Genomic DNA, 12,508 nt, shown 5'->3' with positions numbered 1-12,508 from the left:
AACCACATGAAAACATGACAGGGCATAAGACTTTGGTTATTTTACAAATAAATTCAAAGCATTTTGGTATTTTTAGAAAAATAAAGATGCTTAAAAACAAAAATCCAAATAAAAAATGTTATTGTTTCATAAGAAGTGACATTTATCTAATCTGACACACATATGGCACAAAAGTACTTATAGAAAAAGTAATGAAATTTTCTTGCTTTATGAACAATTATTCTAAATCTTATATTTTAAAATCACTTTGTTGAGATATGGATGACATAAAAAATTTTTATATATTTAATGTATACAACTTGATGAGTTTGGAGATAAGTATATAGCCATGAAACCATCACCATAATCTATGCCATAAACAAATGTGTCACTTCCAGAAGTTTCCTCCATCCTTTTTTTAAAATCCTCACCCCAGAATATATTTATTGATTTAAGGAAGAGAGGGAGGGGGAAAAGAGAGGGGGGGGGAGGAAAGGGAGGGGGGAAAGGAAAGGGAGGGAGAGAGGGAGAGAGGGGGAGAGGGGGAGGAAGAAACAGCAATGTAAGAGACAAACATCAGTTGACTGCTTCCCTTTTGCTCCTTGACTAGTGACCGAACCCACAACCTAGTATGGGCCCTGATTGGAATTGAACCCACAAACTTTTTGTGTATGGGACAATACTCTAACCAACTGAATTACCCAGCCAGGCCCATCCTTTTTTTGATAAATGTTATATTTTTAAAAAAAAAAAAAACTAACTTGATAACCTAATTTTCAAAAGTAAAATACAACAAGACAAGATCCAAATGCCATGCTCACATAAAAAAATTAGGGACCTGCATCAGGGCACCCATGAAAATATGACACCTCTCAAAAAAAGTTACAGCAGACATGTTCACAGACTAAGCTTTATTATTACTGTACTTCTTTGTCCTAACAAAAGATGATCCAGATCTCATCTTTTAATGATGGCAAGGCACTCAAACTCACACACACACACCTGCTAGATTTCAACTCTGCAGGCCTCTCCTCTGCCCATCATGTTTTCTGCCTGCCACAAAAAGTACTCCAGGAAAAGTGTTTAACACCAAATTCTACAAATCTGGCATAGGAAGATTAAACTAATTCAAAGTCTAGTCATCCTACAGACAGCCTTCTTTGGGACATAAACAAATTATATATATAAAGAGGAGACTCGATCTCAAAACTATTAGTGTTCAACACAGCAGTTTTCAATAGCTCTGAATTACTGCAAGTGGGTGTGGGGAGGGCATTCTTTTCTAGTTCCTGGCAGGGTGAGAGAGAAAGGGCAGGAGAGAGGGAGAGAGAGGGAGAGAGAGGGAGAGAGAGGGAGAGAGAGGGAGGGAGAGGGAGGGAGGGAGGGAAGGGAGGGGGAGGGAGGGAAGGGAGGGGGAGGGAGGGGGAGGGAGGGGGAGGGAGGGGAGGGAGAGGGAGGGAGAGGGAGGGAGGGGGAGGGAGAGGGAGGGAGGGGGAGGGAGGGGGAGGGAATCTGGCTGAATTGTCATCTTAAAAGGTCACAGTTGAGCACAAACCAATACCAAGCTTCCTTCAAAACCACTCCCCTCACCCTGCCCACAAATTTAAAAATGCTGGGTTTATGTACACAATTCAACAGTCACAGCCAAACAGGGCCACAAGAGCCACATTCTTTAAGAATCTAATTAATGCAGTCAGCAAGTAAATGATGTGTAAATACTAGAGGCAACTAAATAACTGATAGTTCCATCATTTCAATTCATTGTTTCAAAAACCATTCAAAATATAAACAGGGCAACTTTGTGTGTTCCTTTAAAGCACCATACTAAAAACTTAGGGTCAGCTCTCTATGGTCATAGTCCTCAAATCAACCAAACTGTTTGGAGTCTTTCATGCAAGAAAAGCAACTCAATATATTGGAAGGAGGTAAAACTGACAAGTAAATAGACTGTCAGAAAGGAATCCTGGTCATGGAGGTAATTAATTTTAAGTACAAGAAAACCAGATTGAAAAGCAGAAAAGTGGCTCAGTCAGGGATGGCAGCCTCTGATTATTAAGGACAACTATCACCCTTTCCTCCTTTCAGAAGTCCCATCAATCCCTATTTTCCCTTCAGAATAAAAGGACCAGAGTTCAGATCAAACAAATGTCTATTTCCATCCCAACTCAGCTTTCCAATGTTACATCAGTCCTGTGTGAGACATGGATCAACTCAACATGTGAGCTAGCATCCAGATCCAATAATTGTCCGTTAAGAAGCTTGTAATGAACTGAAGATCATTTGGGTTATCTGCAGGTGGCAAATGTCAGCATGCTGATTTTCCAATGAAGAGGCTGAGACGTAGATGGCTAAAGGATATTCTTACAGTTACAAAGCCCTTCTGTGGAAGATCTCAGGCCTTCAGAATCACCTTGTTGCCTTTTCAATGAAATATAAACAGGTCAAAACCAAATCGTTTGAAAAAAGTTATCTACTCCACAGAGCAAAGTTAACATACTTACAAAAAAACCCCAAAAAACAAAAAACCCTACATTCTATTCTGAAACAGCTCACTGCTGAGATTGTAAGTACAAATAATTTTATAATAATCTCGTAGTGAGATTTATAAGTACAAATAATTTTAAAAAGTCATCAACAAACAACTGTGACAGAGTGTGGTATAAGGTATTGAAACTCGAGTTTTCAAGTAGGAAGTCATTAAATGCTAGTATATCAAGAAACTGTCACTTGAGGATATATAATAATAAAATGACAGAAACATTAAAATATGACTTTTTAGATTCAGCCTCAAACTATTTGCTTATTTACTAACAATTTACTCCAAGAGAGCACTTTTCTCCCTTAAAATCAGGATTTCTACATGAATGACATCATATTGCACAAGGCATTAATACCATGATCTCATTTTTGTATAAGTTATTTATAACTAATTAAACTACAATTTTAAAAACTTCTGCTATCAATGTCATTACCATCTCTCTTGTAACTGGTCTCCATTTCATTACATAATTGTCAAAGACAAAGAACAAGGTTCCTTTTCCATGTTATGTAAGCCTTGCAAAGGTGCTCCAACAGAGAATACAATTAAGCACATTTAAATAAACTCTCCTAAAGCAATATTCAGATGTGCTTAGTGCTTCCGTGGCAAAGCATGTGGGCACGGAAGGGAGACAGTGCTCCAACCTTCCTAGGCACACTCAAAGTGGGATTCTGGTCCCTTAATTCTGGGCTTTGCAGATGATTCCAAAGCCTTGCCTATCCTCCTTCTTCCCACCCAGTCTTCTCTTTTCTTCCCTTTTCCTGTTTCCAAACTTCCCTGTTTTTGTCTTGACACCTTGTGGGTGACTAGGCCTTGATTCTATTATAAGAATTCGGGATGGGGAGGGGTGCAGTTACCATCTCACCACCACATTCCCAGCCTCAGTCAGTATTTTGAAGGGGAAAAACTCTAAATGAAAAATTAATAGGTTTGGATATTAATTTTTTAAAAAATCTGTAAAGTATCTGAAATGTTATTGAGAAAAGCAGCTTGGAAAAGGACCACATACAAATAAAAATCAAAAAAGAATAAGGGTCATCCTTCTGAAACAAGAAAACATCTGTGATATCTAATGTTAATTATTACAAATTACAGGCCAAGAGTTTTATTACAATCTGGTAACACACAAAGTTTTCCAATTAGCCAATCAATATTAAGTATTATGACATTGCCTCTGAGTGAGTGTTCATTTTCTTCATTCAATAAATATTGGTGAAACACCTACCATGTTCCTGACACTGTGCTAAGCAACCTTTGCTTTCTTTTATAAACAGAACCCACAAAGCTCTTCTTGGAGGAAGCTGTTCCCTCTCAGCCACAGACCTGCTCTCTCCATGTGATATACAGCAGATATCTGCAAATGGCTAAGTACTAAGTCAATGAAACGTTTTCTCACCTCACAAAATTACCTGAAACAGAAGAGAACAGAAGCAACTGGATTCAAGCACAGAGAGGATAAATGCTTTTCTCTAAACAAAATCGCTCCTGTGAGAAATATAATAATGATCCCAACAACAATAATGAAGTCTAAACAACAGGTACAAAGAGAAATATACAACCTATTATGGGAGAAGGAAAAGATAATACAGGAAAAGCATCACATCGAAAGCAGTTATATTCTAATCTTGAGGGAATATTTTAGTCTATTTCCTCAGTCTCTAGGCTATTTTTCTAAAGCACATAATTAATACTGAAATGGAAACTTACATGCTCATCTTTGAAAGCCCCTCATATGTGGTCTGGGTTACCTCTCAATGAATCCTAGAAAACTCCCAGCCACAGTTGGACACAGGTTCCTGTGGTCTCCCTGCCCAGACCTTCTTATTTAAGCCCCAGTTCAAACGCCATCCTTCTGTGGAATGTTTCCAGGTCCTTTCACTAGGAATCCCCTCCATGATTCTTCCTTCCCAGACTCCTAATGCAAATTGTTTGTGCTCTCATGACACCATCATATCTGACTCGATTCTTAGTCTATGTCGGTTTCTATCACTGGAATGTGTTCCTTTAGGACAGTAAATATGTTACTCACGATTCCTCCATCTCACAAAGTGCTCAGTAATGTATGTCCAATTTAGATTATTTTCTACTTAAAAACTATGCTGTGAAATTTTCAATATTCTATAGCTGCCATATAACAAAATAGAGTTTCTTTTAAAGAAAGCTTAGCAAACTTGCTAAGATTCTTCTCACTGCATTTGTGTTCAATACCGTGTCTGGAAATGAAAATTTCAAAGTGCTGGCTGTTTATTTGTTTAACATCACTGTTGTACATTTTTAACAAAATCAGTGTTGAAGTTTTTTCTTGTCACTATCAGTCACCATGACAACAAAATTTATATCTACTTTCTGCATGTAGCTGATCCAGAAAAGCCCAGAATGACAACAATGTTGGTGTAGCCCTGACTGCTGTGGCTTGGTGGACTGGGCCTTGTACTGCAAGCCGAAAGATTGCAGATTTGATTTCTGGTCAGGGCACAATCCTGGGTCCTGGCCAGGTCCCTGGCTGGGGAGATGTGAGAAGCAACTGATAGATGTTTCTTTCGCACTTCAAAGTTTCTCTTCCTCCATTCCCTTCTAAAAAATAAATAAAACCATTTTTTAAAAAAGAATGTTGGTATGCTTTCTAAAGATAGGTTTAAAAAAAATCTCCCTTTCCCTTTAACTCTTAAATTCTTTGGTGACAATAAAAAACAGAAAGGGTTCTGTTTTCCATAATGCCTTATCCATTGGGGGATATTTTCAAAGTAGAAATAGCAATATAGGCTATAAAAGTGATCACATTTGGCTAGGGTGCTGAAAATAACCCAGGTCTCTTGGCAGGGTTCACAGCAAAACAAACAAAAAAAAACCTATTAGGATCCAATGAATAATGTAGCTGTTACACAGCTTTACACTTGGGATGCTTTCAGGATTTAAATAGCTAAGAACAAGGGTTGCAAACTAAATGTAAAACACTAAACTGAAAATCATATTAAGCTGAAAACTATAAATTAAACTTGTCTCTAAGCAACAATCTAAATAGTCAAAACTTAGTGAAAACTCTTACTTTCAAAAATAGCTTACTGCTAAGCCCTGGCTGGTGTAGCTTGGTGGATTGAGCGTGGGCCTGCGAACCAGACAATCGCGGTTCGATTCCCAGTCAGGGCACATGCCTGGGTTGCAGGCCAGTTCCCAACAGGGGCCAGTTCCCAGCAGGGGATGCATGAGAAAGCAACCGTACATTGATGTTTCTCTTCCTCTCTCCTTCCCTTCCCCTCTAAAGATAAATAAATAAATATTTTTAAAAAATAGCTACCGCTTTAGAGTTTCCACTGGCTTACTGCTGTCAAATATATGTATAAAAAGTCATTGTATACAAAGTAAAGTGGAAAAAAATTCACAAAAACAAGTAAGCCTGCAGTTTTCACAAACCCAGAATGCATAAAAATGTCTTTGATTTCTTAATAATTATTTAAGGAACAGTTATAATGACAAATACCATTCCTCAACCTAGATTTTCTTTAATTTAAAAATCAGTCTACATGACAAATGCTGATACGAAAGGATTGTGCTTTTTAAGTGAAAAATAAAATGCTCTATATTACCACATAGATGACATCAGAATTTTACTATAAACTCAAAAGTTATTTTAAAATTAAAAAAAAACTATTAGATTAAGAAACCTTACTGCATCTCCTCACAAAGCTAAAGAATTCTATGGAAATAACAAAGGACTTGGACTTCCACAGATTTATTGTGGCTATCTCCGTTAGCAGGGTGAAATGATCAAATCCCCACCTGTACACTGACTTCAATGTAGACTCCTGGAAAGTTTCAACATTGGAAAGGGACCACTGACCTAGTTAACACAAAAATCTGCATCCAAGATTTTGTTTACAATCTAACCAAATAAAACTACAAATCAGCTACAGACCGTAAATCAGATGCTTCTGAATGCAGCGCCTCAGACTGCTTGGCCATCCTGACCCTCAGGTGCTTCTGTTTGGTTTAATTGTCAAATGGTTAAAATACTGAGGCAAGTAGAAAGAAGCTTAAACAAACAAATTCAACCTTTCTGGGAAACAAGAAAACACACACAGACAGCTCTTTTTCCTTTCACTCCCTCTCCTTACCATCTCTTGGGGATGAAAGTACTAAATCATTTCAACTTCCCAGAGAAGCTTGTTTTAATAGCAAGCTTCCTTATTGTGTTTCTCAGAGGGCATGACGGGTTGGCAGGGTTGATTTGAAGTCTTAAGAAAGTTCGCATTTCCCAGGTAAAAGAAAAATCAATTTTCCTTACAGTTTCTAATCTCAACTTGCCAGTTTCACATGTAGAAATCAGCAGCCCTCTTCCTCCTATGGTTTTCCTGCGCTCCTTGTTTTCTTCTTCCTTCCCAGGCTTGGCTGCTCTCACGCCCCAATAGCTTCCTTCACATCCCTCCTCTCCCACTCCGGAAAGCCTTACCTCCAAGCTGAAAGAGAGTAAGTTAAAGCATCCCTGACTATTTACACCTGGCCCTGCGCTCTGCTGCTTCTGCACGGATTACGCTCAGGTCAGAGAAAGAACTGAAAGATGTGCACGCTCCTCTCACTCCATCCCACCCAGAATCTGGCGAGTGGGATAGCGCCATGGGTAGGAGGGTCGTCCCTTGTTGCCTTTCTTGCAGATCCTTGCAACTTTCGTGAGGCTCCTTCCCAAACCCCCAGAACGTCGTTATCCCAGGAAATGTGGGTCCAACTCTCCCTCAAGGTAGGGCTGGAAACCACCACAGACACTGTATTCGCGGATATTCTGAGGGTGAAAGTGGAGACCAGCGATGAGTAGAAGCTCATTTAGTTTCCAGACCCCCATAGAAGAACACTGTGTTGATACCAGGTGCTGAACTTCCACCTCTGCCCAAGCAACCTTGGGAAGGACGAGGATCTTTCCCCCGCTCCCGGCAATCACCACCACCAAGTGATGGGGCAGGCAGACAGCCAGGACCCAAAGCCCCCGCGTTCGGCTGTAGCAGTGACCACAGCTGGGCACCAGGCCTCTCCCAAGGGGCCTCAGCACACCAATACACACAATAGGCATCCCCACACCTGCATGGTGATGATCCGCGTCCCCCTCTCTGCTTTCCTGGGTCTGATAAGAGGTGCCAGGCACCCCTAATTAAGGCACGCGCCCACAGCTACGCGAGCCACTGGAGGTGGGCAATGGGAGGGGGTGTCAAGTTCACCGGAAAACACACCCCAACACTCTCACCCCTGGCCAAAGGCGACCACAGCGAAGGGATTGGTCGTAGGGGTCGCACGGGACGCAGGCGGAAAGCCCCGACCGCCCGGCGGTCGAGGCTGTTTCCCGCTGGGTTCGGTAAGGACGAAGGGGGGGGGATCCCCAGCCCAGGCAGCAGCCTCACCCTAAATGATCTGGCCTCTGGCCATGAGGACACACCGAGGAAAGGCACCACGGGAAAGGAACACACCGGGGAGCCCGGGCTTATGAGGTGCCCCGGGTCGCAAGCCAGGTCCAGCCGGGACACTGGCCCCAGTCTGTACGCTCCCCGAGCCCACCCGGGGACCTCGGTTACCGCCGTCTCTGCAGCGGCCCCCGCCGCGTCCTCCGGGGCGCGGGAGAAGTCGGGCTCGCAGCTCGCGCCGTCCGTCGCCATCTTTCTGCTCCAGCCGGTTCAAACGCGAGCTCGGAGCAGCCGCTTCAGGTTCAGCTTTCTCCCCGCGGGTTGCGCTTAACCCGCTGCGGTCCCGGGGCGCAGGCTCTTGCAGCCCTGCAGCCTCCGCATTCCCTCCGCCCCTCGCTGCCGCCCCCGCCCCCGCTGCCTTAACCCGCTGAGCGCCGGAGCGCCGCCCGCACCACTGGGTTGGGGCCCACGCCCAGCGCCCCGCTGCCTGTGATCAGCGGGCGGGTCCTTGGAGGTGCTAGAAATGGGCACACGCCCAGGCCCTCCTCTGGCCCTGCGCGCTGGTGGAGAATGACAGCCCCCGGTTGCGGTGAAGGAAAGAGCCCAAAAGGTGATTCGCCTAGCATTGTCCCCACCAAGACGGCGGCGCTCAGACAGACCTGATGAAATGTCAGGGTTCCTAATCTGAATTCTCTGTAACATAGGAAAACCCTTTACTTCAGCCCCTCTGTCCCACCGCTAGGAATCACATAAGGCGCCCGTTTATTTTTTAAGTTTTTTGATTGTTTGTTTTTGCAAGACTGGCGCCAGGGCGTTTTCATCTTCTTGGTGTATCTATCTGGCTTTGTTTCACGCTATTGTTGCTTCGTGTCCTTCTCCAAAAACCATCAACTCCCAAATCAAAAATGCTTCCTGCTACTCTCTATTTCGTTGCAACTGGCTCCTCAGTCCATACCTTTCTATACAACCTCTTTTTCAAAAAAAGCTGAAGCAGGGCCTCCTTTGATTCCAAGTCTGAAATATCTTATGAAGGGCCAACCAAGAAATATTAAGTGCCATTGCTTATAAAAGGAGGGTATCTACTTTTAAGAGAGTTTAAAAGAATTGCCTCTAGGCAATGGATACACCCCCCAAAAAAAAATTTCTAAAAATTGATTTAACGAAAATTATAGGTCTTAAAAGACATTTCATGAGCTTGAGTTAGGCTCAAATTCTCAATTTTCCCTTCTCACGTCTGGTTCAATTTGTACCCCTTTCTGCCAATTCCCAGAAAATCTATCACTTTATCAAGACCGTATCGTACAGGCCTTCCCAAACTACCAGATCACAAAAATGTGTTGAAAGCACAAAATCAAACGGAGGCATTCAAGCTGTGTCTCAAGTAAAATCAAACTACAACCAAAACATGGACTTGAAATACTGGAAGATAAATGTCTGGAATGTTGAGTACAAGAGTTACAGATCAAACGTTATTTTTTTAAAATGGAGACTTCTATCAAAAGGTTTTGGCACTTTAATTGCGTCCCTTCCCAAACTGGCTCTAAATATGACACAAATCAGAGCAGACAAAATCCTTTCTTCAAAGGCTCTGAAAGCGTTGATCAATAAATTATATGAAGTTTCCTCCCAGAAGAGTTCTACATTAAGAAAGAACTTTCACCTGGAACCTTAGGGTTAAGGATCCACACGTTTATAAATCACCTCAAGTTTATCCTATAAGTGAAGATGCTCAGTGATTTATTTTCTTTGACTTTATAGCTACTCCCTCTCTTAGCCCTATGGTTTTTATCCCCATTCATTATACCGCTTTCCTTTATCAGACGCTTTCTCTGAAAATGCTCAATAGTTCAATAAATAGAGACTTTATAAGATGAAAGGAAAGTATTTGACAGTTACAGTTACATGCTGAAATGATAGTAAAAAATTAAAGTTGGAGCCGAAAGCATTTCTTATTCTTTTCAAAATGCATATTCACACATTTACAAGGCAATGGATTTTCTCATACTGATATTGACACTGATGTTGAATTGCTATTCAAGAAATTAACTGACTCACTTTGAGGAGAGAAAGAAAATAATAAACTTCACTTAGGGGTTAAGAACTAAGAATACGACATGACAATATTTCTGGGAAGCAAATCCCAATTATTTTGTACAAGCAGCTCAATTAAAAAAAATCATTATTGGGAAGAAATAGCTTCTGTTAGTCTAAACACAATTAAAGAATAACAACAACACAAAGGAATCCCTGAGTGATTTGTCCCCTCTCACCTCTTTTTTTGTAATTTATGATTTTATTGTTTAGCAAAATGAAAAATAAACAGGAGAGAAAAAGTCACAGGAAAGCACATTTTTTTAAGTGCTAAAAGCCAGGACCTTGGAAGTAAAATACACAGTTTTATCTCTACTTTAAAGCTGGCACTGCCCACTAGCCAGGGTAGAAGAAATGTCCCACTCTACTGCACAGAAATAGCACACTAGGAGTTAATTCTAAAGGGAGGACACTTGCTGGCTTAATTTTCTCCTGAGAATTAGTCTTGGTGAGATTGAGATTGCAAATTAACTCTTTCTGAAAGGCTTTCTTTGCACAAAGGCAGGATGTATTACAGTCAAATCAAATATATCTGAAAAGGTAGTGTCTTGATGGTTTTAGAAATTAAACCTTTTGAAGCTTTGTTAAACAGGTTTTAAAAAAAGGGACATCCCAGAGCTAAAGTGAATATTTCTGAAGGTAAGAGAAAGATGAAAGTATAAATAAGAAGAAAAGAAATTCCTATAACAAATTTGAAAGTGTTTTTTAATCATTAAATTACTTGCAGCCTTTAAAATGGAAGGACAAATACGGAATACATTGCAAGCAGAAAAAACTAGTTACATTGTTTTCTCTTTGAATTAGTGAAGTAGATGACCTGACAAATGAATTTAAACAAATTATTTTCTGACCCCTGGAATGGATTCTCGGACCCATGAAATGGGTTGCTGCAGCTGTGAGTGCAGACTGTGGGACTGCCGGTGGGGGGTGGGCAGTGGCAGGTAAGTGGTTTTCTGATTAAACCAAGGCCTTGGCCGTATCAGCCACATTCTCCTATCCACTAACCCCCAAACCCAGAGAGTTATACGTAGTGATGCAATAGGATTCTTCCTCCCATGTGAAAAGATAAAGGCACAAACACATATCTTAAAACAGTTTCCTTGTGGAATAAGAGAACTCTCTATTTCAGTCAAATAACAACATTTATGTCAACCCCAGAGAGCAAACCATATGTTATCATGTCTTAGTATTGCTAAATGACAAAATTATAGAGTAGCAAGTCACTTCTGACTGAATCCACAATGCTGTAGTTACATAATTTAAATATTCCAGAGCACACTTATCCTTGTCCACACCACTACAACAAATGTAAGCCCCAAATCTTGACACAGGGAACTCTAACAAAAAGCACACAGGAGCTTGAGTGCCCTCTATTTATACCATGTTTTTGAAACCAAGACATTGCCAGAAACGGGTTTTCATATGACCTAACTACATTCCCTCATAGTTAACTTGTCATTATCTACATGTGCTTAGGCTCTTTGTGGATTTTACTCCATAAATTTAGCCCTAATGTAGTTAGCCACCCCTGTCAACAACCTACAGTTTGGAAGACCTCCTCCACCAACGGTAGTTGGTTTGTGCCAAGGGAATGCAAGCTAATTTTACCAAGTTAAAGCAAAACATAATTAGGAAATTAAATCTGCTCGGTAGGAAGCAAGCCAAAGCTTAATATAAATACATATTTAGTAATCACTTCCAGCCCCTTTTAACACTACCTCTAGCTGGGAACTTACTTTGGTCATTCAATGCTAAAGTGATATCTAAAGACAAGGTTTTATTGAAGAATTAAAATACACTAATACCATTATTCTCCAGTCACTCTAAGAACAGAAACTGGAACTGATACAAAATAATAAAGCAGTGCTGGTTTTGCTCTATTAAATGTTTTTTTTTAAACCATCACTTTTTAGTTGGATTCTTATCTGCAGAAATCATTTACAAGAGTAAGTTCTAATGCAGAAGGATGTTTTAGTGAAAAAACATTATGGAAACCCAATTTTAATAAAGGAGTCTGGCCCATTGCTGTTCCTCATTCACTTGAATTGGAAATAGATCTGAATATTTCCATGTATTCAGCCTCTTTAGCAACCCCACCCGCAGTATGTAGTTACTAGGCAACCACTAATGCAGGGGTGTTTATACCATTAGGCATTAATTATAGCAAGCTTTATTTTTCTTAGAAAGTTTTAAAACTATATAAATAGGTTGTGAGATCAGACCTTTTTCTCCTTTGATTAAGAGTGAAGAGATAGCTAAGCTGTAAAACCAAAGCTGAGATGTTCTTTTCACTATAGATTTGTATTGTTCAGCTCAAAAGGAAATGTAGTGTTTGAAGTATTAATAAGGAAACTAAAGAGTACACCCTTCAATTTTAATAAATAAAGAGATGGCATTCATGATTAATTCAGTGATGATTTACTTATGATACAAAAAGCAGGAGAAAAGCCATAAAAGTAAGCTGTCCCATGTTAAATTGTGAAATAAATCAATATACCAACATTTCCCACACAAT

The 12,508-nt window shown here is 40.6% G+C and overlaps 1 protein-coding gene across 1 annotated transcript in view; it reads right to left on the bottom strand.

The window, feature by feature from the left end:
* The window catches only part of CTTNBP2 (cortactin binding protein 2), a 207,229-nt gene extending 198,948 nt beyond the window's left edge, over positions 1-8,281 (bottom strand). The window contains 1 exon segment of the mRNA XM_037064207.1: positions 8,074-8,281. Within this exon segment, the coding sequence (XP_036920102.1) occupies positions 8,074-8,154 (81 nt within the window). The 5' untranslated portion in view covers positions 8,155-8,281.
* Positions 8,282-12,508: the final 4,227 nt, after the last annotated feature.

The sequence above is a fragment of the Sturnira hondurensis genome, unplaced genomic scaffold, assembly GCF_014824575.4.
Source record: "Sturnira hondurensis isolate 20B ecotype Veracruz unplaced genomic scaffold, ASM1482457v3 Scaffold0014953, whole genome shotgun sequence".
In the NCBI taxonomy this organism is placed as follows: Eukaryota; Metazoa; Chordata; class Mammalia; order Chiroptera; family Phyllostomidae; genus Sturnira; species Sturnira hondurensis.
This window is presented reverse-complemented; position numbering and strand designations above follow the sequence as displayed.